General features: G+C 51.7%; 1 protein-coding gene across 1 annotated transcript; it reads right to left on the minus strand.

The window, feature by feature from the left end:
- Positions 1 to 210: 210 nt before the first annotated feature.
- On the minus strand, positions 211 to 1275 carry PTF1A (pancreas associated transcription factor 1a). The gene is made up of 2 exons (XM_069005742.1): positions 651 to 1275; positions 211 to 535 (listed from the first exon to the last, which is right to left on the minus strand). Exons 1-2 carry the CDS (start codon positions 1273 to 1275, stop codon positions 333 to 335), a joined length of 828 nt encoding a protein of 275 aa, XP_068861843.1. The 3' UTR covers positions 211 to 332.
- Between the last annotated feature and the right edge of the window lie 21531 nt (positions 1276 to 22806).

The following is a 22806-nucleotide window of genomic DNA, read 5'->3' on the forward strand; positions in this document are numbered from 1 at the left end:
TAACAAATACAAGGCAATAAATTATTTTCACAGGTTCTGTCATATTTCCCCCATTAAAAAAAAAAAAAAAAAAAAAAAAAAGAAAGAAGGAAAAAAGAAAAAGAAAAGGTGCTGGTGGAATAAAACTATTGCATATCTTAAAAAATCAAGATAAATTATATAAATTATATATTCAAACCAGACGATTCTACCTCATTATCACTACTCCGTAATAAATAGATAAATAAAGCTGATTGCCCTTAGAGTCTGAATCTTAAATTACATTTACAATATAGGTCTCTACATACAGCATGTACAGAGCGGGCGGGGGCGGGGACCACCCGCGCGGCGCCTCACGCCACGTAGTCGAAGGGGGGCTCATTCTCTATGTCGTTGACGGAGGGTTTGTTGTTCACCTTCCGCGGGTCCTCGGGGGTCCACACTTTGGCTGTCCGGATGATGTTTTGTTCCTTGAGCTGCTTTTCATCAGTCCACGACAGCGAGTGACCGGCCAGAGGGGGGAGTCCGTAATCGGGGTCGCTCGGGGAGGGAGATCCTGGAGGGCAGGAGGGAAAAGGAAGGCAGGGGGTTATTGCTGGGGCTGGCATTCCTGCGGAGCGCGGTGCCGGGCCGCGCCGGGACGTACGGGGCCGTGCCGGCCAGCCACTTACTTGTGCCGCGGTGGCAGATGATGATTTTCTTGGGCTGGCTGGGGCTCTCGCTGCTGGCGCTGCGGAGCGGCAGGTCGGACTGCACCAGTTCGCTGAGGAAGTTGATGTAGCCGATGGCCAGGCGCAGCGTGTCCACCTTGGAGAGGCGCTTCTCGTAGGGCAGAGTGGGGATGTGCGAGCGCAGCCCTTCGAAGGCGTCGTTGATGGACTGCATCCGCCGCCGCTCCCGCACGTTGGCCGCCTGACGGAGCTGCTGCAGCTCCGCCTCGGAGCGCACCCGCCTCCGCCGCTTGGCCGAGCCCAGCGCCTGGAGCCGCCCCCCGGGGGACAGCAGCGCCGCGCCCGCCGCCCCGCAGCATTCGTAGGCGAAGCCGGGCGAGGCGGGAGACGGCGGGAAGGCGGCGGGCGGCGCCGGGCAGCGGTAGCCGCCCTCGGGGTCGCCGCCGTCGCGGTAGTACTCCTGCAGCTGCCGGCTGAGGAAATCCACGTCCGGCTCCAGCAGCCCGTCCGAGGTCAGCACGTCCCGCGGGGGCGACTCGGAGAAAAAGTCCTCCTCGTCGAAGTAGGGGGGCGAGGAGAAGGAGTCCAGCCCCCCGGGGAAGTGCTCCAGCAGCACTGTCTCCATGCTGCTCCCGGCGCGGACGGGGCAGGGGGGCAGCCCCCGCCGGGACGCGCCCGCAGCCGCTGTCGCCGGCCCGCTGTCCGAGCCGCCCCGGCGGTGGCGGGGCCGCCGCCCCCGCCCTGCCCTGCCCTGCCCTGCCCGCCCCGGTGTGGCGGGAGGCCGGGCCGCGCCGCCGCTCTCCGGGGAGGAGGCCGGAGCCGCTGGCGCGGCGGGCCGGCACGCGAGGGGTCTTATAACGACATCCCCGGGCGCGTGCCGCCGGCCGCCGCCGCCAGCCAATCAGCGCGCGCCGGGGGGGCCGGGCCGCCCGCCGGGGACACCGCGCGCGGCCGGGGGCGGGACCCGACGGAGCCCCCGCCCGGCACCGCCCGGCCCCGCAGCAGCCGCCCGCACCGCGCGCCGGGCGAGGGGGCCCCGGGCCGCCTCGGCACCTCTCCTCTGGAGCCGCTACCGAAACGCGCCTCTTGGCTTTGACACAGCCCTCCCTATCGGGGAGCGCCACCCCTGCGCGTCTTGCCCCCGGCGCTTTTCCCGCTCCGCCGGGACCGCCGGTCCCCGCCGCCAGCAGAGCCGCTGCCGGAGCGGACATAGCGGGGATCGACGGCGCGAGTTTTTTCGAACTGAAGGCAATTCTATCGCAACATCAGAACACATCACGTCAGCTCTTGCGCCCGGCCGTGCATCGATTTTGACCTCATCGGGCCCCGTTGCGTTTTCCCTTTTCCCACTCCCATTGCCCCTCTCCGGACGAGCTCGCTCGGAGGAGGCTCTGTTAATAATTCCCTAGCTGACTCTCACTGATTAAAGCCTTAAAAATTCTCACTGTGAGTGAAATGGATTACCCGCCAGATTAGGAGAGGATTATCTCTGTCATTAGCGCTGCAATAGTTTGTTCGGCAGAGTCTGTCGAGGTTTATCGAAAGTGACTTTCCAGTGTGCCACCAGCGCGGGCAGAGATCAAACTCCGCGTGGAAACGTACCCAGGTCTATCAGCAGAGCAAGACAGGGCCAGCTCCGGGAAGGTAATAAATGACTCGACTTCAAAGCCGCTGACATCGCCGTGATAACGGCAGGGAAACGCGTGAGTCACGGGAGGGAACAAAGAGCTTTGCAAGAACCACTTCTTGGGAAGTCCCGCCTGCAGACGGACCACGCGAAAAAAACGAGAAGGGAAGGCGGAGACCTCTGCGCGAAGCCAGGAACGCACCCACGCGTGGCCGGGGGACTGCTTCCACCGTCCCGGAAAGGGGAAACTAAGGGAGTGTCCCCGTAGAGGGGCAATGCGGTTCCCCGTTCACGTCCACCCGCGGGGCGGGACCGGGGACCTCGAAGGAGACTGGGATGAGTGTGTCCGGACTCCTGTTTCCATTCACGCCCCCCGTCCCTCAACCACTCACCATGCGCCTCTGTCAAGAGCCAGGCTTCTGGACGCCCACCCCCGCAGAGCTGCGGGGTGCCCCCCACACTGCATCTGCCCCAGGCTGAGCCAGTCCCACTCCAGGGAAGCCTTCCCGCCCCAGGCAGCTGCCCCAGCTTCCTCTGCCTCTTCAGCCCTTCGCCCCTCACGACTGTTTTCTGCACTGGCTGTCCCAACACCGCCCGCAAGTCTTAGATGCGGTCTCACGAGCGTCGAGTGCGAGCAATAATCCGTTCCCTCGGTCTCCTGAGCTGTGATCGTGTTCATACCGCTCAGAGCTGCTGCTGGCATTCCGTGCGGCCGGGGCACACGGCTGGCTCCCGCTCAGCTCGCTGCCCACCGGCGCCTGACGGGGACTGCTCCGATTGGCGCTGAGCACGGCGGCCAGGAAGCCCCTCGGCGTTCTCAGCCGTACCTTGGCAGAGACATCGCTCGCCCTCGAATCACTCCTCCCGAGCAGCCCTGTCCCGCTGAGCAGAAAGACCCACCTAGGAGCAAACACAGCTTCTGCACCGCACGAAACAGTGGTGCTTTCCCTTCCCCGCCCCGGGGTTCCCGGGGGGCCGCGCTGCCCCCTTACACTGCGAGCGTCCCTGTCCCTCCTTTGCGCTCCTCAGCGCTGGGCGGGTAAATGCTTGGCGACCCCACGGCAGCCGGGCGTGAGGCGCTGGTGGGACGGCAGGGACCTGCCGTGCCCAGCCCTTGCGGCTGCTGTGGGGAGTGGAGGGGCCGGGTAGTCCAGGGGAGCCCACGGCCACCTCTGCAGCCCCACGGCCCCCAAGAGCCGCCAGCTCATCCACAGTCCCACAGCTGTGCTGCGCCCCTGTTTCGTGTCACCGCCAGCAGCCCGGACTCCAGGCCTGTGCAGACCCGAGGGACAGGGGCTCAGCTCGCGGTCTCTCTTGTCTCGTGGGACACACCTGAACGTGAGCCTGGTCCTTCCCCACCTTGGCCCCGCGCAGCGTGGGCGGGCCGGGCCGTGCCTGAAGTTGAAGTATCTCCTTTTCCAAAAGCAAATGGGCTTGAGTGCAGCCAGGGAATGATCGCTACCGGTGGAGCACCACAGCCAGAAGTACAAGTATAAATCTACCACATACCATGCATCCCTCTCGGATCCACGTCACACCTACCTCAAAACACACGGAAAAAGAAAAAAGCTAAACCCTAGCAACACTGAGGTGATTTCGGGGGAATTTCCTGGCCACAGAGCTGGCTCTGTTCCCTCCCTTGCATGCCCAAGGAGTCACCACCCATGGGGTGGCGAGTCCTTATTCCTGGCGCATTCTGGCTGGAGCCGGACACTTGAAAGCCGATGAGCAAACCATGTCGACCTGACACCACTGCCCCCGGTCGAGACCCACAGACTCACACGCACTCATAGCCCACTTTGCAACCTTTCCCCCAGGTCAGACAGGCTAAGTGCAGCCAGATCCTGCGGGGGAGTAACACCCCCAAATAGGCTCTTTCCCTCAAAACCTCTGCCACCAGCCTTCTCCCAGCACAGCATTTTGACCACGGTGTGTCCCTGTCCTCGAGAGCGTGACAAGGCGCCAGGGCACCTCTCGTTAACACGGTGGTGAAGCATCTTCTCGACAGCCTTAACAAGGCCTTCGGGAGTAAGAAAGAAGAGAAGAAGATCTGTCCTATTGATCCCAGCACAGCATATCCCCGGAGAGACGGGGGAGCTCAGTTCATTTACCATGCCAGTCTTTCCCTATTTCCCAGGGCTGCCGGAGCCTGCTCAGCTCTGGCGCACGGTAACACTGCGCAGCCGGGGTGAGCCCCGCAGCATTAGGATGCCAATGTCACACTGTGGAGGTGGCACGACACCACTGGGCCACAGAACTCAGGCAGGCAGTCTGGGAAGTCAGTCTGTGCGGTCTGTCTGTCCGAGAGGCAGCTCCGTCAGGACCGATGGTGAAGGAAGAGAGTTGCAAAGGGAAGCGGAGGGATATTGTGAGAACCCACTGTTTCCAGACTGTTGGGAGACTCGGAGCTTGGATTGAAACCGGTCAGACCTAGCAGATCGTTGGAAAATTTAGGAGCAATGCCCCAGGGAGGAAAGCGATGCAGGGAGAACCCCACGACGGGCACGGCTGGCGTTCTGCCTGTGCGCTGGTATGCGCAGGAAACGAAATATCTCTCTCCGGCTCCTCAGCGCTCGATGCGACGCCCGGCAGAAGCAATTCCCTCGCTGTGCCCAACTCAGCCCTTGTCCCTGCGGCAGTGATGGCTTTAAAGATGAACGATTCCAGTTTTGTACATCTTCCTTTGGGAAATGAATACCGACCGCCCCCGAAGGAACGGCCTGAGGTGCAGGAAGGTTCCTCTTGGGTTGCCTAAGATATTACGAAAGGAAATCTACAAAAACCAGGAACCTGTACAAGCAAAGCCTGGGCTGCGGCATCACACTTGGGCCACCACCGCCCGTGTCGCAAATTCCCTTTTTTCAATATTTGCCCAACACGGATGTGTCACCTGGCCCCCTTTTGTTCTCGGGAAGGACACCTCCCTGCACCACTCTGCAGCAATGAAAATTTATGAACAGCACTTGACACGTCGTTATTTCAATCCACTGAGGGCAGAAACAAGTGTTAAGGGGAGAGGAGAAGGGGGGGGGGGCAAGAGGGGGGGTGCAACGAACGACACACCAAGAGGCGCATCGCCCTTCCTTCAGCGTCAATGACCACACGACAAGTCTAGCTGGCAGCCACCTCCACGGGGACCAGGACTCACCAGAGGTCCAGAGATGGGGCGGGACACGGGGCCAGGGCAGGGCTGCCTACGGAGCCTGGCCCACCAGCACCCACTCCCGACACTCCGCGGGACCACGCAAAACCCCTCGCCGGGGGAATAAGGAGAGGGCGCGAACCTTGCATCGAGGGGATCCGGAGCACACTCGGCCCTGGCTCTGCTGGGGTGCACGGCCCTGGCCCGAGAAAACGACAAAGATCTCCTCCGTGGCCGGCCGCCCCCTGCACCACTGAGGGTCCACAGAGGCTCTTCTTCTCTAAGGCAAGAAGCGCGCCTGGCCCACCGCCACCCATCACTTCCCGTCGACAGGTTTCCCCTCGGGGTCTCTCGGGGCCGGAGCTGGCCCGGGAAGCGGGGGCAGTCGCTCGCCCCGGAGGGGCTGCAAAGCGCACGGCCCCCTGCGATGCTCTGCACGTAGCGCAACAGGATGGCAGTCCCGGTTCACTGACTGTCCCAGCGCCCGCCGCGCTGAGCACGTCGGGCCGTGCCCGAAGGTTTGGACCCTGGCGGGCTTTGCACTTCCCAAGGGTCTGCCCCGATCCCCACGAACACCTTCGCACACCCCTGCGCCTGGCCGTCTTAGCGGCGGGCGCGGTGGTGAGCATCTCCCTTCGGACACCCACGCAGGAACACGGGACCGGGCGTTGCTCCTCAGCCCCTCCGCCGGAGGATGAGCCGCAAGGCGAGAAGCGGCAGCGCTCGTCCTCGTTGCCTTACTGCGCACCCGAGCCCCCGTGACGGGAAGAAGCTGCCGGGCCCCCGCTGCCCCCGAGCCGCCCCAACCCACAGGTGCCCCGGCTTCTACTTTCTGCCATGTTTCACCCAGCAGTTAGGACACGGAAAATGGATAACAGGTGGCGTTAAAGGGCAGCAGTGAGGTCCGAGGTGAAGGAGAGACACAGGTGAGGGGCGAGATCCACAGCCCGCGCCCTGCCTTTTAGTCCGGAGTCTTGTGAAGTAACTCCAAACGCATTTGAGATTCCAGAATAACGAATCCTGGTCCCCAGAAGTCCCCCGGTGTGTTGGGCTTCCCATTCGACTCTTATTCCTATATTAACTGCATAATTTTCCTGACTCCTATTGTTGATCCAATACCCTTCAAGGGTGTCATACCACAGGCATGGGAAGACAAGGCAGGAGAGTTCCACTTTCATCCATGCAGGCTTTACGCAATATTCTTCTCAAATCTTCGTACCCACCCTGTCAGTGTCTGGTTAAACAAAAAGTCTCGGGCCCATAAATCCTCAGTGGAGCAAATTCTGAGTGTGACCATTTTTTGCTCAAGATTATAAAACTCAGCAGCTCACCTGTCGGGACTCCTTGGCGTGCTGCACTCATCAGCTGCACTCACAGATGCAATGTTTGACGGAGAAAGGACGCAGGAGTATTTTAAAAGACGGGACCAGAGTCTGCCCACTATCTGTGCAAATGATATTTACCAGGAAAGGTTTTTTTTGGGGGGGGGGAAAGTCCTATTGCAATTCACGATACAAAGTGGCACTTTATTGAGCAACTTCTAGGAATGTTTTACCACTGAAAGCATAACTTAAATCAAACTTTGTTCAGTGCAATCTTGGGGGACTGTGTGTTTCATGGTAATAAACTTTTACACAACTTTCCTGGTCTGAAAACCTGGTCTGCACGCCAGACACCAGGTAGGTTTGAGCTGCCAGGTACTGGAGACCCAAACCCACCTTGCAGAGACGTCTGCGGGAGCTCTCTTGCTTCCCGCGGGCCAGCAGAACCGCACCAGCCCATAGCACCTCCGGGCCATGTAGCCCAAGCATCCCCGGAGGCAGGTGCCCAGGACCCGGGCGGCTTTCCCGGAGCAGGGACTGGCTCGGGGGGTACGGAGGGAGCAGAGCAGCCCGCAGCGAGCCCACCCCTTCCCCCTCCACCACGTGAGGCCCATAAATAAGGCGGGGAAAAGCTCTCCCCCCTCGGCGCCGCTACCGGGGCGAGCGCGGCGCGGCGGGACGGCGGCCCCACAAAGGCGGCGGGGTGGCCCCGGGCCCTCGCCCGCCCGGCGGAGGAGGCGGCACCTGCAGCCGGGGTCGGCCCGGCTGCGCGCCCTCCCCTCCGAGCTGGTACCTGGGCGCTGGGCTGGTAATGCACCATAGCGGGCCGCCTTTCAGGGTCTTTCAAACCGAGATCGCGGAGGTCACCGTGTCTGCAAACCCCCCTCCTTCGGCCGCTCGGGCCGGGGTGCCAGTGCGGCAAGCTGGAGAGCAGGCACAGCCCATGGGAATCCCAACACTTGTGCCGCCGGCTCCCCCGGCCCGCCCTTCTCCCCCCTCCCCGTCCCGAGGAACCACTGAATGTAACAAATGAGCTGCAATCGATCTGCGGGCACGGGGGAAAATCAAATTATATGGTGCGGCTGGGCGGCCGCGGCCGGCAAAAGGTGCGGGCGGGCTGCCGGCTTCCCTCCGCCGGAGAGCGGAGGGGCTGCCAGCCCCAGCTCCGCTCCCACCGAGCCCCGCTCGGCTTCGCCTGCCGCTCCGTGCAGGGGCCTGAAAGGCGGGGGGTCGCTGGCTGCGAGGGGCTGGCCCTGGTCCCGCTAAACGCCGTTCCCCGACCGGCACCTCCCTGCCCGAGGGGCCCGACGGCCTCTCGGTCGCGCTTCCGGCCTGCGCGCAGGTTCCCCGGCGTGCGGAGGCGCGACCGACTACGGCAAAGCACGTGTGGGGGAACGGGATGGAGCGGACCGCAGCGAGGTCGTGCGTGAGAGGTCTTTCCTTCCCTTCTGGTGCCGGCTTCAGGTCTCTCCGAACTCCTCTCCTGGGCCTGGGGCTGGCAAAGGGAATCAGCCCCTCCCGCCATCTCTGCTGCCGGGCCCGTCCCGCACCTGTGGATCCCGGCGCTCGCCGCCCGCGGGACGCACCGCCCTGGCGAGACGAGAGCCGGGCACCCGCCAGCCTGGACGGGCAGCACCTGCCGAAGCCGCGGGCTGTGAGCAGAGGGGGTTCAGACAGCGAGCTCGTACCTGAGCCCTTTTCTCGCCCCCCAGACGTGCGTGGGGGGACGGCTCCGCTTGGGAAAAACCCCGCGCGGGGCCGGCGGTTGTCTGCGGGTCCATGGGAATCTGGCCACTTGTGCCGGCCGCAGCCGGGAGGGGGCTGTGCTTCCTTTACAAAAAGAGACACAATTAAGCAAAATGCTCAATGAACATTATAAATGATGTGCAATCGCCTCGCAGATTGCTTAGCAAATCAAATTATATGGTTGCTCACGGATGATTTCCATGTCTTTTAAAACGCAAACAGGTACTTTCTGATTTGGGGGGAGGACTGTTGGTAGTTTTTTTCCTAAACAAAACAACAACCAAAAAAAGCGCAACGCTTTAAAATTGCGAAGCAATGCCACACGCTGAAAGGCGGCTGTGTGAATATTCACGTTCTCCTTTGTTCGCCCCTCAATTTCACAATAGCCCGGGAAGGGCACGTTCACTCCGCTCTTGTAAATTTACCAATCCTTGACTGAAACCGCCAGGCACCTGCTTGGCAAAGCACAAAGCTGCCTACGTTTCCACCAACAATTTACTGTTTCATCAGCTTCTAAACTGACCCATCAATAGACGGGCCTAAACTTAATATTATTTACATCAACGGAGAGTACCGGGCTCGAGGCTCCGCCGGCTGCGGAGGCGGCAGGGCCGCGGCTGCTCCTGCGGGAGTTGTTCAGGTGCGAGCAGGGCGGCCGTGCCCAGCCTGCGGGGCCAGCCGGAGCTGGCCGGCCAGGCCCCGGGCACGGAGAGGCCGGAGGAAAAGGCAGCCACGGTGCAGGGTGGGGGATGTCGGGCGGGTGCTGGTTTTGCAGGACGGGGACGGCGCAGTGACTCCTTCAGTGCACCGCAGCGGAATGAGACTGCAACCGACCCGACTGGTCCCCGCACGGAACGGGCTCCCCTAAGAGGCCGCGACAGCCCCAGAAGGCATGGGCAGCCTGGGAGCAGGGGCTGGCTCCCGGGCCTGCCCGGACACCCTGGCCGCAGAACTTTCCCCAGTGTCACCTGTCCGCATCTCGCGGTACGAGCTGTGTCCCTCCTGTTCCCTCGTGGGGAATGTATAAACAGGGCCACTGGAGGAAAGCAGTATGTAAAAAGCACGTTTGATAAGGAGTGTCTTATCTTCCCAGACACAAAAACACTCATGGGAAGAGGAAATGGTTCCTCGAGACCAGGTCCTGACAACACTGCTCTGACGCAGGGTCGCTCATTTGAAACACTCCACAAGTTGTGACTGTCCCCACAAGTGCAGAAGGGCTCGCTGAAACACAGCAGAGCAGGGCACAGCTGATGGAAAGCTAGTGACTGCTTTACAGTGTAATGAGGGCAGGAAGGCTCCCCAACACCAGCTGGCAGGAGATGCTGCAATCTTGGGGGATTTAGCTTTAATTTTTTATTCTTGACAATTTCCAATGACTACCCAGTGGGTAACAGGGCACCTCTTCATTCTCTTAAACACCCGTGTTACATCGTCTCTTCCATAAATGAAACCAGCTCTAGATTAAATAGAAATGAAGCTTTCCAGACGTTGACCCTTTTTGTTGGTTAGAGACGCCATTCATTTTCCATCTTCTTGCCTTGAATTCTTTCTTCCTGGTCTATGCCCATCTGTTCTGGTGTGGGTTTTGGTTCCCATGAAAGATCTCAATCTCCATGGGGTTTTCCCTTAGGTCTACATGCAGTCACCACATTCCCTCTCAGCTCTCATTTTGCCAGGGCAAGCAAAGCAAGTTCAGGATTGGACTCCCTCTTTCTTTATCACCTTTCCCTCCCCTTTTCTCCATTTAAGTTAATCTTCTGGGATAACCAGAACCGTAATGGTACACACCTGTCCAGGAGAGTTCTCACAGTTCCTTGGAGAATGATGTAAGCATTTGCCTTTCTGCCAAAATCCCTCACTTTGTACTGCAAGGGTTGTATTTACCTTTTTCATGGCCATGTTCCTTCAGTGGCTCATGACCACTTTGTCATTAACTAGTGCCCCAAGGTCTTTTTCTTCCTCTTCCTGGCAAGGACTATCAAGACACAGCCATAGCGTATGTTCTTAATACACGTCCCTAAAATGTGACCTCCTAACACTGGATTTCTTTCCTTCTTTGCCACTTTGATACTCACAGTCCTAGGCTTCCTCTGATGATTTTTCAAGCCCCTTCCATGCTGGGATGCCTTTCCTGTTCCATGACTGACAAATACTATTTTCAGTCCCTCTTTTGTTCTACAATTCTCATGAAAAATTTTATGTTTTGTCCATAAGAGCAGTGAGATGACTATCCTGGGCCACTGCATAGATCCATGTGTCTAAGAGCTCTTGATACATTTCCCTCTCTATTCCTTCCATGAACTTGTCTAATGGCTTTTTAAACTCGAGTACTTTTATTAAAACTATTAGGTACTATTAAGTAGAGCTGAGTTTAAAATTAATGATTCCTGTCTTGGAAAGAGACAAAACTTAGAGATGCAGGAAAAACCAAAGGCTTAAAAGCACCTTAAGGGTTCACATTCCTCAGGAATCTCCCATCAGCTACCATCTAGCCCCACAAGTGTCTCTCACAAGGAAATACTCTACATTGTTGATGTTTTCTTGAGTAGTCTTGGCTGTAATATGATGTTAAAACTATCTTGATGACTTCCAACAAGAATAGCTGACCTGCCACGGTTGTTCAGTTCCAGGAAAGGATTTCCACTGCAGATCCCTCAACCTCCACTTCTAAGCGCAGTTATGTTTTCCTCTGGCCCAGAGTTGGACATTTGTTGGCTCCTTACTGAGCCCACTGGGTCTCTCCTACACTCTTTGTTATCACCTGCCTGTCACTATAACAGGAGCCTTGGGGCTGCATGCCCAGCACCTACAATTTAGGCATTGCAAAACCACATCTCTGCATCCATTTAGCCCTGAGGCTTTTATCTTTGTGGCAAATTATTAACCAAGTCAGGGACACAAAAAACATCTACAAAAGGAGATGCTGCATTTCCTTTGGAAGTTGTCCACACATTAAAAATACTGTTTTGCCTAGCCTGGTAGCCCTTCTCCAGGGCTCACCTTCCAGTAGGGGAAAACATTGTTCATTCCACTCCATGAGAAACTTTCTCAAAATGAGGATTGTTTTCATGTCTCCTCTCAGTGACCTCTTCCTGAGACTAAGCAAATCCATACCCCTTCAAGTGTGCACTTTTTATACCTGTTAACATTTTGATGCTGTTAGATGCTAATGTCCTTGTAGCATTTCAAGTGTAGTGTCCAAAACCGGACACTGTACTTAGGCTAAGCCTCACCAGTGCCAAGTAGAGCAGAATAATTACCTCAGTGTTTTACCCAAAACACTGCTGTTAATGTTCCTTCAAATGACATTTGTTTTTCTGCATCTCCCATTTTGCCTCGTGCATAGTTCACAACAGCCAGCTGATCCATCCCTGCACTACTGCTGCCTTATCAGTTATTCTTCACAAATCACATATTTGATCTGTCTTTTTTCCCAAGATTGCATTTTGTATTTGTCTTATTATGGTGCAGCTTATTGATTTCAGGCAAGCTCTCCAATCTGTGAAGATCAATGTGAGTCCTGATCCTGTTCTCCAAATCAAACTCTCCCAGCCTCTCCCAGGCAGTGCTCTCTGGAGTTGAATAAAGCACTCCCTTTCCCAGTAGTCTATTTATTGTTGAAAACATTGGGGCTGCAACAGACACCTGCAGGACTCCAGTTGGCACACCCAGCTTTGACAGCGAATTGTGGATGAGCATTTTTATATGATTCAAACATTGTATGCTCATTCTAATCCCTATTTTATTTAGATCTCATTAAATGGTTTTGTTTATAAGAAGAGTAAAGGCTTTGGACACTAATGAAGTTGACATATATTATATCTATTTCTTTACACACTTGGCTAGTTAGTCCTTCAAATAAGGACACTGAATTAATTTGAAGTGATATGTTCTTGATTAATCCATGCTGATATGTTTTACTGCCTTCTTATCACTTATGTGCTTACAAATTGATTAATAATTTACTCTCATTATCATGGTTACGCTAATGGATTTATACTTCCCAGGATCCTCTTCTTTGCTCTTTTTTAGGCTTGTAAACACATGCCTCTGGCATCAATGTCCTCAAGCAAGTCACTTAGGGTGTGAGTCCTCATTAACTCCATCCAGTCAAGAGCTGGACGCTAATTAGGAGAGGGATTCAGTCCCTTACACAGAGCAGTATGACATATATGGTCTAATACCATGTTAAGTACTACGCTGTACCCAAAACTATGCAGTACTTGGGGCTTGCAGATATGACACAGGATCAACAGGAGATCTGCACCTTTCTGGAACCTCAGCTGGAACTTCCATGCAGGCTATCCATATGGGATACCTGAGAGCATCTAGAACCAGATAGGGCATCTGCATCTATGTTAAAGTAACTGCCCTCCTAAGTGTAAGGTGTTCATCAATAGTCAATGGGGAGAAAAAGGGGACAACAAAGCACCCTCAGAAGGGAAATTTTTAAAGGTAGAGTCTGGTGGCAATTGAAGATGCCACTCTTGGTTCACTGGCAACAGAAGGAACTGAAACAATTTACCTGCAAGTTAAAGTATTAATATTTAGGCAGCTACATGTTTCTCAAGGCATTCTGCCATTTAAATGATTAAAAAGCCTAAGAAGAGCTTTAAGTACTCAAGCACCTTGCACTCAGTCTGGCCCAGGCTTAGTCTGGCTGATTTTTCAGCCCTACTGAAGATGTGCCATGTAGGAAGCTAACTGCTTCAAATTACTTCTGGACAATCTTTACCTGCTTATAGGTCTCTAACAATTACCGAGAGAACCTGCAGTGTTCAAACTTTAGCTTGGGTGTTTTTGTTGATTCAAAGGAATCCAGGGTTTTATAACTCAGCTCTATGTATTAAATGTAGAAAACAGCCTTTCACTCACTCTCAGGTGAGGATAACCAGAAGAAAGCTTGCAGGGCACTCTGATCTGTGGTAGCAGAGTCCCATGCACCCAAGTAGTACAGATTATGAAACTGGAAATTTACATGAGTTGGAGTAAGACCTCCCTCCAAATCTAGAGACAGGACAGCAGTGGCAAGACATGCCTAACACAACAGTGTGCAATACACATGTGCAATAAATTTGGAAAATAGCAAATATCACATCAGATGACAATTTTTTTTTTGTTACTAAAACTCTCAAGAGCTCTTCTGAACATAGCAAGCCCCAAAGGTGTGTGAACACTGCAAATGCCCGGCATTTGCACTCAGGCTCATCTGATGTACAAGATTTTTATGATCAATTATAGCTGAATGAATGAATGAATAAATGACATAGAATAAGTGTGAGAAAGGGATAGCTTGAGAAAGCAGCTTTTCTGTCATCTGTGCCTTTATTTACAAGCTGTCAGAAATCTGTAGGAAAAGTTTCACTGCCAGTATCTTACAGGCTGTTTGATTTAATCCATGCCGCCATTGGCTTCCCAATCAACAGAGGCAACAAGGAGTTATCACATCCAAATGAGCTGCTGCAATTTCCCACCCCAACATGGGGACTGAACCTGAATTACCCTAGGCCACCTGTCCCCCCTCACCACTGCAATGTACAGTAGAGGGATTTAGGCCATATTTATAATCTTTTGTCTGCAGCCTTGTTGTTTGGGTGGGGCTGCACCTGTTCACGCCGAGTGGGAATCCCTTAATTACGGCTGTGGGACTGGGCAGTGAGAGCGGGCCCTGTGCACTGGCACACAAAGGCTTAGGGCAATGCGTGTGAATTCAGTGCCCTCTTTTTGCCATGCCAGCATTCATTGCAAATCCTCCATAGGTCTTCACGGCTCAGCTCCTGCATTCCCAGGGCTTCTGCCTGGTGTTTCACACACCAGATTGTCCTCTCTTTAGAGGGCAGAGATGCTACCTCCCTTTATTTTGGATCCCTGGGTACTGCAATTGTTTAGGAATAGCAGCTGAGGGACAATAACATATTTTCAGCTGTACTTTTGGTTATAACCTTGCCATTTCTTTGCTGTTATCAGATACAAATGGAGTTTACCTGGTGAACATATCCCCATTTCTTGAAGGGTCATGTTAGTAATGATAGCTTGAGCCACAAGACACATCCAGCTTATACACTCTAATGAGTCCTCAGAGATGCTGTTATCCACAGTGTCAATCCAGGCTGGGGATGGACAGAGTGAGAGTGGCCCTGCCCAGAAGGGCTTGAGGGTGCTGGTGGATGAGAAGCTGGACATGACCCAGCCATGTGCACTCCCAGCCCAGAAAGCCAAACGTGTCCTGGGCTGCACCAAAAGCAGTGTGGGCAGCTGGTCAAGGTGGGGATTCTGTCCCTGCTCTGCTGAGACCCCACCTGCAGTGCTGCATCCAGCTCTGGGGTCCTTAGCACGGGAAGGACATGACCTGTCAGAGCAGGTCCAGAGGAGGCCATGAAGTTTATTAGAGGGATGGAGCACCTCTCCTATGAGGAAAGGGTAAGAAAATTGGGATTGGTCAGCCTGGGAAAGAGAAGGCTGACTTAACTGTGACTTTCCAGTACCTAATGGGAGCCTACAAGAAAGATGGAGAGAGACTATTTACAAGGGCATGTAGTGATAGAACAAGAGAGAATGGCTTTAAGCTGAGAGTAGGTTTAGATTAGACTTTAGAAAGAAATTCTTTACTGCAATGGTGGTGAGACACTGGAACAGATTGCCCAGAGAAATTTTGGATGCCCCATCTCTTGAAGTGTATGAGGTTGAATGGGACTCAGAGCAACCTGGTGCAGTGAAAGGTGTTCCTGCCCATGACAGGAGGGTTGGAACTAGATGATCCTTTAGGTCCCTTCCAACCCAAACCATTCTATGATGCGACCCCAATCTTTTCCCTCACTCATCCCAGTTACCTGCTGAAACCCCTGTCCATGCCACCTCACTTCAGTGGGTACCTCATTCCCTTTCTCCCCTCCCCCACACTGCCCTGTGCCTGGAGTCACCATCTTTTGCTCCTTCTTCTCCTTCCCTACCCAAGACTTGCCATTTCAAATGTTACTGTCTCTCACCACCAAATTCCAGCAGAGAAGACACTGACGGCACAGCCAGCCCCCACTTTTTAACTCCAGAGGCAAATGCCACACAGAGCTTTCAAGACTACAAACAATTTTGTGCCTGGACTTGCACTCCAGGATGGGAGTGTGACCTGTTCAGAAGGAAACTATGATGTATCTGGCTGCAAAAATCGACCAAGCTTCCGTTAAGTGTGAACACAGACATCCCCAAAACTCACAACACAACAGTTCATTCCACCTTTTTCCAGGCCAGGCCTCCAGATTCCCCACGGGAAAAGCGTGCCAGGAGCGGAGCCTCGGGGCTCTGCCGCCACCTCGTGACGCCGCTCGGAGCCGGCCGGGAGCGGCGCTGGGATGGCTCCGCCGCCTGGAACACCGTGATACGACTGAAACAGTCCTGGAAACTGGAAATGTGCTTTCTCTGTAGTTGTCGCTAAGAAGGTCCATGTCTGCGGCCGCAGCCCAGGCACGGGGATGCCGTTCAGCCCGCGCTGATTCAGGGTGAGGGCTGGGGCTGCTACCAGGCAGCGGTGCCGAGTCCTGCTGCAAACGACTCCCGCGAAGAGAACGAAAAAGGGGCTTTACTGGTGTCCCCTCCATCTCGCCACGGCACCTGGACACCCCCTCCTCCCTTGCCCCTTGGCAGCGTGCAGATGAGGGACCATCCCTCCGTACCTTCTTTGAACCTGTTGTAATAGCCACGAGGATAACTAGGGTTGAGAGCCAGCTGTTGCTGGGCTTATATGACAAATGAGAGATTCAGATGTAAAATTGATAGTAATTAGATTGCCACCTGCTATCGCTTTAATCCGTATCCCGGATTTTTAATTGTTAAGGGGGGGGCAGTTGGCACATGAATACATGAGAACGATCTTATAAGGCACAAAGCATTAGGATTGTATCCCCGGCATCACAATTAGGGCTGCTCGTTTTTTGGTTTTAGCTTCCACTATGAATTTTGGCATAATTTTTCAAGAGTTTCCTTCTGAGTTTTCTAGGAGTTATGCACTTTGTTAACTTCCATCCATCAATTTGTTTGTTTGTTTGCAGCAAATACAGGCAATTTCATTTGAAGCTTGGACAGCACTTTTCAGTTTGGCTTCTTGACAACCTTCTGTGTCAAGTGGCCTGCATTCACTGGCATTGTGTCTGATTTTCACCAGGTTCCTCTCTGAGGCCTATTCCTCCTGGCTGTTACCCAGGTGAGCAGTCCTGCTACAGTCAGTGATAACAGCTGTCAGTAATTAGTACTTAAACAGGTTTGTAGGGTTGGGGTTTACTTCTTCCCCCCTGCTTTGGACAACACCAATCTACTTTCAAGTCACGCTTCATCAGAAAAAGAGAACACCAAGAACTCTGAAGGGTTTGCCATCAGGTTCTACAAAGGGATATGCTTGGGAGGAGCATGTTGGTTTTGTTGCAGAGACACACAAAATAGACTATGATTTGCATAAGGAGCTGAGAGAGGACAACTGAATGAGGGGTCGAGGGAAGGGGTTTCATTGACTTCAAAGAGTATTGGATCAGATTCATGCAGACCATCTGCAACTTCCTTTGATGCACCAGCAAACTGGAGATAACAAGGCTCTCTTCTCTGTACATGCCCTGTGTAGGGCATTATGTGAAGAAGGACTTTGAGCCAGGCAATGGCACAAGCCATTTTTAGAAGAGAAAGTAGGTCCATATAATATGTTCAGGGGAAGCTGTTTTTTCGAGGTGATTGAACGTTGCAGTGGGTTTGAAAGCAAACGTACCCTAGAGGTCACTGCAGAGCAGTCATTTGAGTCGCAATGCGTTTCGAGGGAAAATTATCAAAACACTTTGAAATACTAGATTTGAGGTGACTCTGAGTAGTCATTGTCCATCTCTCTCCAAAACCACCCAACCATATGCCATAGCTCCATAGAACAGGATCCCAAAACTCTGCCCTGTTACCTTTCTCAGGCAGAATGTCACCTCCCTCATGCTACACCCTCCACCTCATATTCCCACCTCTTCCCTCTACCACACCTCACCCCATGAGGTCTTCCTGTTGTGGAGTAGCCTAGTCTCATCATCCTGTCTGCATCACATCTCTGCAGCATATACAAACTGCCTCTCTCACCCTGCCATGGTTCCATCAAATAGCTTTGTTTCCTTTCTCCATCCAGAAGAATGGTTCTGATGGCAGATAGGAATAGGTCCTTGCAGTGGTTGCCACAGGCTGGGAAGTCATCACAAGCACAGCTGAACACCTCTAATCAGCTGTAGTTATCTGTGGAGAGGTGCTTAAGGGACTTTGTTAAATACTATGGTATAGGTGGAGTGGAGGAGTTTTACTGCCTCTTTGGAGAAGCTCATCTGCTACCTCAATTTAGTCAATGTTTATCAATTGGCTGTTTCTGGCTGTTCTTGAGGCAGTTGTAGAGCAAGAAGGTGAAATCTTGCAGAAAAGATAAATTGGCACAGGGGTAATAGAAATAAAAATAGCAACAGGACCAAAATAATAAGCCATCATAAGCATTTCTACAGCCCTTTTCATCTGTGCATGTCAAACAATTTGCAAGAGCCAAAAGAATCAAGCCTCTCAGCAGTGCTCATACACCAGAAACACGCATTTTCTTTCACCTATTTCTTAACTGCTGTCGCCTCTGAATTAGGACAGAGAAGCTGTTCATTGCTCAAGGCAACGATGCCTCACGATTTAGGGTGTGAGAGGCTAACTCAAACTGTAAGACAAGGCAGCATTTAGAGTCTAGAGTTGGCCAGGCCACTGCCTTACAAAAAAAGCCATGGATCTTTAACACCAAGTGGTCAGGCCCTCAGTTTGACGTCTCAGCTGATAAAACAGGAAAGGTGAAAGCAGGGGCAGAACCAATCTTTTAACAGCTGGCTATAGGAGAAGACAAATTTGTAAACTGAAAGAGGGACAAAGAAAAAACATTTACCCCCTGCTTTTAATAGAGATTCATTCATAAAACTTAAGTGAAGGCTACAAGGTCATAGAAAGTTACATGTGATCCAGTTTTGGAAAATGCCCGTCTTACAGACTAAGCCCAGAGGCAGAGGTTATTTGAGCTATTGCTGAGGAGAAGTGTCATGGAGGCCCCTTTTTTCCTTCTCTGGGGGCCTAAGGAAACTCCAGTGAGACATATTGTACATTACAAGGTTTAACAATCTTTGTTCATAATGGATCCAAGCGTGAATACCCAAGTGCATTCAGGAGAGGCCCAGGACTAAAAAGTAAAATGTAAAGCCTGAAATAGGGTGGGAACATTTTCTGGATTGGGATAGGGTCATTCCTGGGGCAGTGAACGTATGCGGGTTCATTTTGCACCTGGTATTCTGATTAACAGTGAGGTCAGTCTCCTGAATTTACCAAGCGTGAACACCTGCTTCTAGCACTGCTCATATCCTAGCCCTTCACAAGGCTTTCTCCTTCAGTAATCCCAGAATATGCATAGGCATCCCATGCCTCTGTCAGAACTATCCCCAAGAGACTTTCACACCAGGGAGGATTGATCTCAGCTCTCCCGTTTCTGAGAGCTCAGTCAGTTCTTCAGCTGACATCCACCAGCTGTGTCATCATCCTTCAGTGCTGACTCCTCTGAAAAGGAAAACATGAATTCTCAATGTCCCTGACTCCAGCACCTTCCTCTGTGTTGCCTTTGCCTCTTTCTTAGTAATTGGGCAACAGTTGCTGTTCTTTCCTGTTCCTTTTCCTGCTATTACAAGATGTCTGGATCCATCTTTTGCTCTTCCACAAATGACACCTGAGCAAAGATGACCTGGCTGTGGTCCACATTTCTACATCTCATGCATCACTAATACAGCAGGGAAGCACAGCCTTTGTTGCCTGAACAAAGAAGGCTATGCAAGAATCCCTTATGACTTTTTTACTGTTTTTTTCCTGATTTATGTGGCAACTCCTCTGCCCCTGATGAGTTTTTCTGGAAGTCACTTTGTAAATGTTGTCAAACTGTGTGTGCAAAGCAGGAGAGCAGGATGAGCACAGCCGACGTTTGCTCTGGCAGGGGATCCAATCCCCGGAGCCTGCCCGGGATCCAAGCTCCCGGGAGCCTGCCGGCCGGATCCCCGCAGTCACCCCTGCACAGGCAGGGAGCTGCTGATTCGGACGTGGCTGCAGGACCGTGGGCTTGCTCGTCTCTCGGGCACCAAGGGGAGTGAACTGAGTGTGAAGCTAGGAGGGTTCAGGCACAAGGTAAGGGTGAGTGCAGTCAAGAAAGCCAGAGCCCAGGGAGGAGGAGCGAGGAATGATACCAAAGAGCAACAGAAAAAAAATAACACCACAACAAAAGAGAAGACAGTAAAAGGGAGTGCAATAATGGGCATGCATTTCTCTTTCTTCTGCCCCGTGGCAAGCTGCCAATCTCTTCTACACAAATTCCTCAGTGCTACTAAAACCAGTCCCCATGGACACACCTGCCTTGAGACAAATTCTTTTAGTCTTGAAAAAATCTGGGCACTTCTTCAATAAAGAGCTTTGCTTTTAAACTACTCTGCCTTTGTGAATTTTGGCAGCAGCTCACACTTGGAGAGCTTTTGAGAACCCCTTCTGTAATCAGATTTCCCTGCCCTGCCCCAGGGGACTGTGGGCGAGTCACTTCCCACAGCTGTCCCTCAGCTTCCAATTCTGTGACGTGTGGCTCACCACTACCTCAAAGGGCTGGGGCGAGGCATCATTTGTGTGTGAAGAGCTGTGAAATCCGTGAGGGTGACTGGGTGCTGAGCAGTACAGGACACGCTGTGAGGGTAGTGTTACCATCAGCTCATCACTCGGGTATGGCAGGAGGTGGGGCAGGCACAGGAGTATGGTTTATAACACTTCATTGCCCAGTGCAAGAAGTCATTAAGTGAATGAAAGAGGAGGCAGTGGAGTCATGTGGTGACAGGACTTATTTCTTCTACACAGTAGGGCCAGGGCTTAAGACCAGAAAATACAAACGTGCTTAGGATTACTAGCTAATACTCAGAAAAAAAGCAAAACACAAGATGAGACTTTTCCAGTTCTTTCTCATGCAGACTATCTCCTGAGCCACCTTATGCTGGAGATGTTTAGGGGTGGCAAAAATCCTGTATTTGCACTGAGAATAGTGTCCCTTCTGTTGGAGAGGATGAAAATTTGGTAAGAAAGTTTCACAGATATGTAGGCTTGGCAGAAAGATCTCTGAATGTAGAAACTTAGGATGAGACAGAAATGAAAGCAAGTTTTGATATAGAGTAAAAGATGTTTTGCTGAAACACTGACCACTGAATAACTGAGAAGGCAAAGGTTGGAGATGAGATGGAAGGAGATTTTTATGAATAGGACAAAGGTATGTGACTACAAAGACATGTTTTTCACCAAGTAAATAAGTCTCAAGAAGAGCATAAGTAAATAGAAACATGTGTTTACCAAAAAGAGAGATATCGCAGGCAAACAAGAAATGTTGGTGTAGCAAGAAGAAGAGAGGTCTGAGAATTTTCCATTGTAAGCTTAAATTGTAACTTACTCTTGTGATTGGATAACAATGACTATAATATGGTGATGGTAGTAGCTATGATAGGCTATAGGCAAATGTAAAGGTATTGTGTATGGTGCTTATTGGTTGATATGTATTAAGATACTCTGCAAAGAAAAGTATAAAATGCTTTGTAACTTGAACAGAAAGTGGCTTCAGGTATGCCTACAGCTGGAGCTGACAGCTGTAGGGCTGGCTCTGGATACCCACTCCCTGAAATGCTGTAACTTCACCTATGCAATAAACAGCTTTCAAGAGAGCTGCCTGAAGTCCAGACATCCTTTGTGAAACTTTCTCCTATACCTTCTATTCATATTCTGACCAAAATCAGACTAAGCTGTCCACAAGCACAAAAAAGAACCCAAATTATTTGCAGCATGGTGCAACAGAAAAGAGCATCACTACAATTCTGTGGATACATGGCTAAAATAATGGGCATTATGATTTCTGCCCATTCTGTTTTTCTTCTGAGTGAAGCTTCTAGTAATATGGGAGTAATCTGCTCCTTCTTTCCTGTTTTCTCACTTTTTTTTCCTCTAATTTCTAACCAAGCCCTTACCACATTTACTCTGAGAAAGAGGTCAAGTATTGCTCTTTGTGAGCCAAGTTGCCTATGTTGGATTAGATTTGGTTTTAATATCATAGCTGGAAAAATGTATGCTAAGTTTACCCCCTCTCTTTTGACAATTTACACCCCTCTCCCTCCTAAACAATCAAATACCAAGACAAGTTTTGAAAAAGTAGGATCAGAAGATATGGGTGCTGTCATGAGCCATGCAGAGTCTAATTCTGGCTTGGCTACAAATTTAATTTGAAGTCTTGAGGAAGTCAATTAAATTTTTCTCATCAAGTCTTCCCTCAGTAAAAGAGGGAATAGTTGCTTGCCTTGTAGAGATGCTATAAAGTCCAAGAAAGTCATTAAATAGTTTATTTAAGATGTAAAAATCTCTTAAGAATTATGTAGAAACCTTAATTAGGATTTATAAAAAGGCTATTTAAAAACACAATGGGATAAAAAGTATCATCATTGAATGTAATTAATGAAATAACCATGGTAAAAAACTCCTCAGATACGAAGGATGGAACATAAATCTACAGTTGCCTAGCAGAGTATGTTCCACTCAGAAAAGCAACTGCTCTCTATTTGCTATGGTGGAACAAAGTAATTGCCAACACATGGGGAAATTCTTGTAGCCTATGATACCCTTTGACGATGGTTTCCATTATTATTGGTCTTTATTTTTCATGATCTTACAACACTTTGGGCCTTTAGTTGGGATCTGTCCTGGTGTGGTTGGTACCACAAATGCAGAAGATAATGAAGTGCAGTGCCCCAAAGAGCTTTTGGTCAGAGGTCCCAAACGTCCAACAGTTTACATCCCACTGAAAGGTGATTTGCCATTACCCTGATTTTACACACGTGGTCAAACTCTCCTCTTTCCCCCTGCTTCATATGAAGCAGAACAAGGCTGCTTGTCTCAGTGTCTGGTCTCTTGGGGGCTTTCCTGTGTTTGCTTGGTGATGTATCAATGCAGTGCAGGTCAGGTGCTCTTCTCAAAGCTACGGATCTGTTCATATGATTATGGATCAGTAACACTGCACAAGCTGAACTGGGACCTTCCAGGACTCTTTCCTCAGGTCATCCTGCTGTATGAGTGAGGAGGTACCAGCTGCAGCTCACCCCAAACATCTGGTTGCATACAATAATGTTTGTAGGTATGAAATAAATAAGCTCTCTGCTCTGGCAAGCTCCCTCCATCAGTAGTAGCTACTAACTTGCCAGTTTACTAAGCATTGATCTCCACCAACCATGTCCATCCCTC

The sequence above is a fragment of the Aphelocoma coerulescens genome, chromosome 2 (assembly GCF_041296385.1).
Source record: "Aphelocoma coerulescens isolate FSJ_1873_10779 chromosome 2, UR_Acoe_1.0, whole genome shotgun sequence".
NCBI classification, from domain to species: domain Eukaryota; kingdom Metazoa; phylum Chordata; class Aves; order Passeriformes; family Corvidae; genus Aphelocoma; species Aphelocoma coerulescens.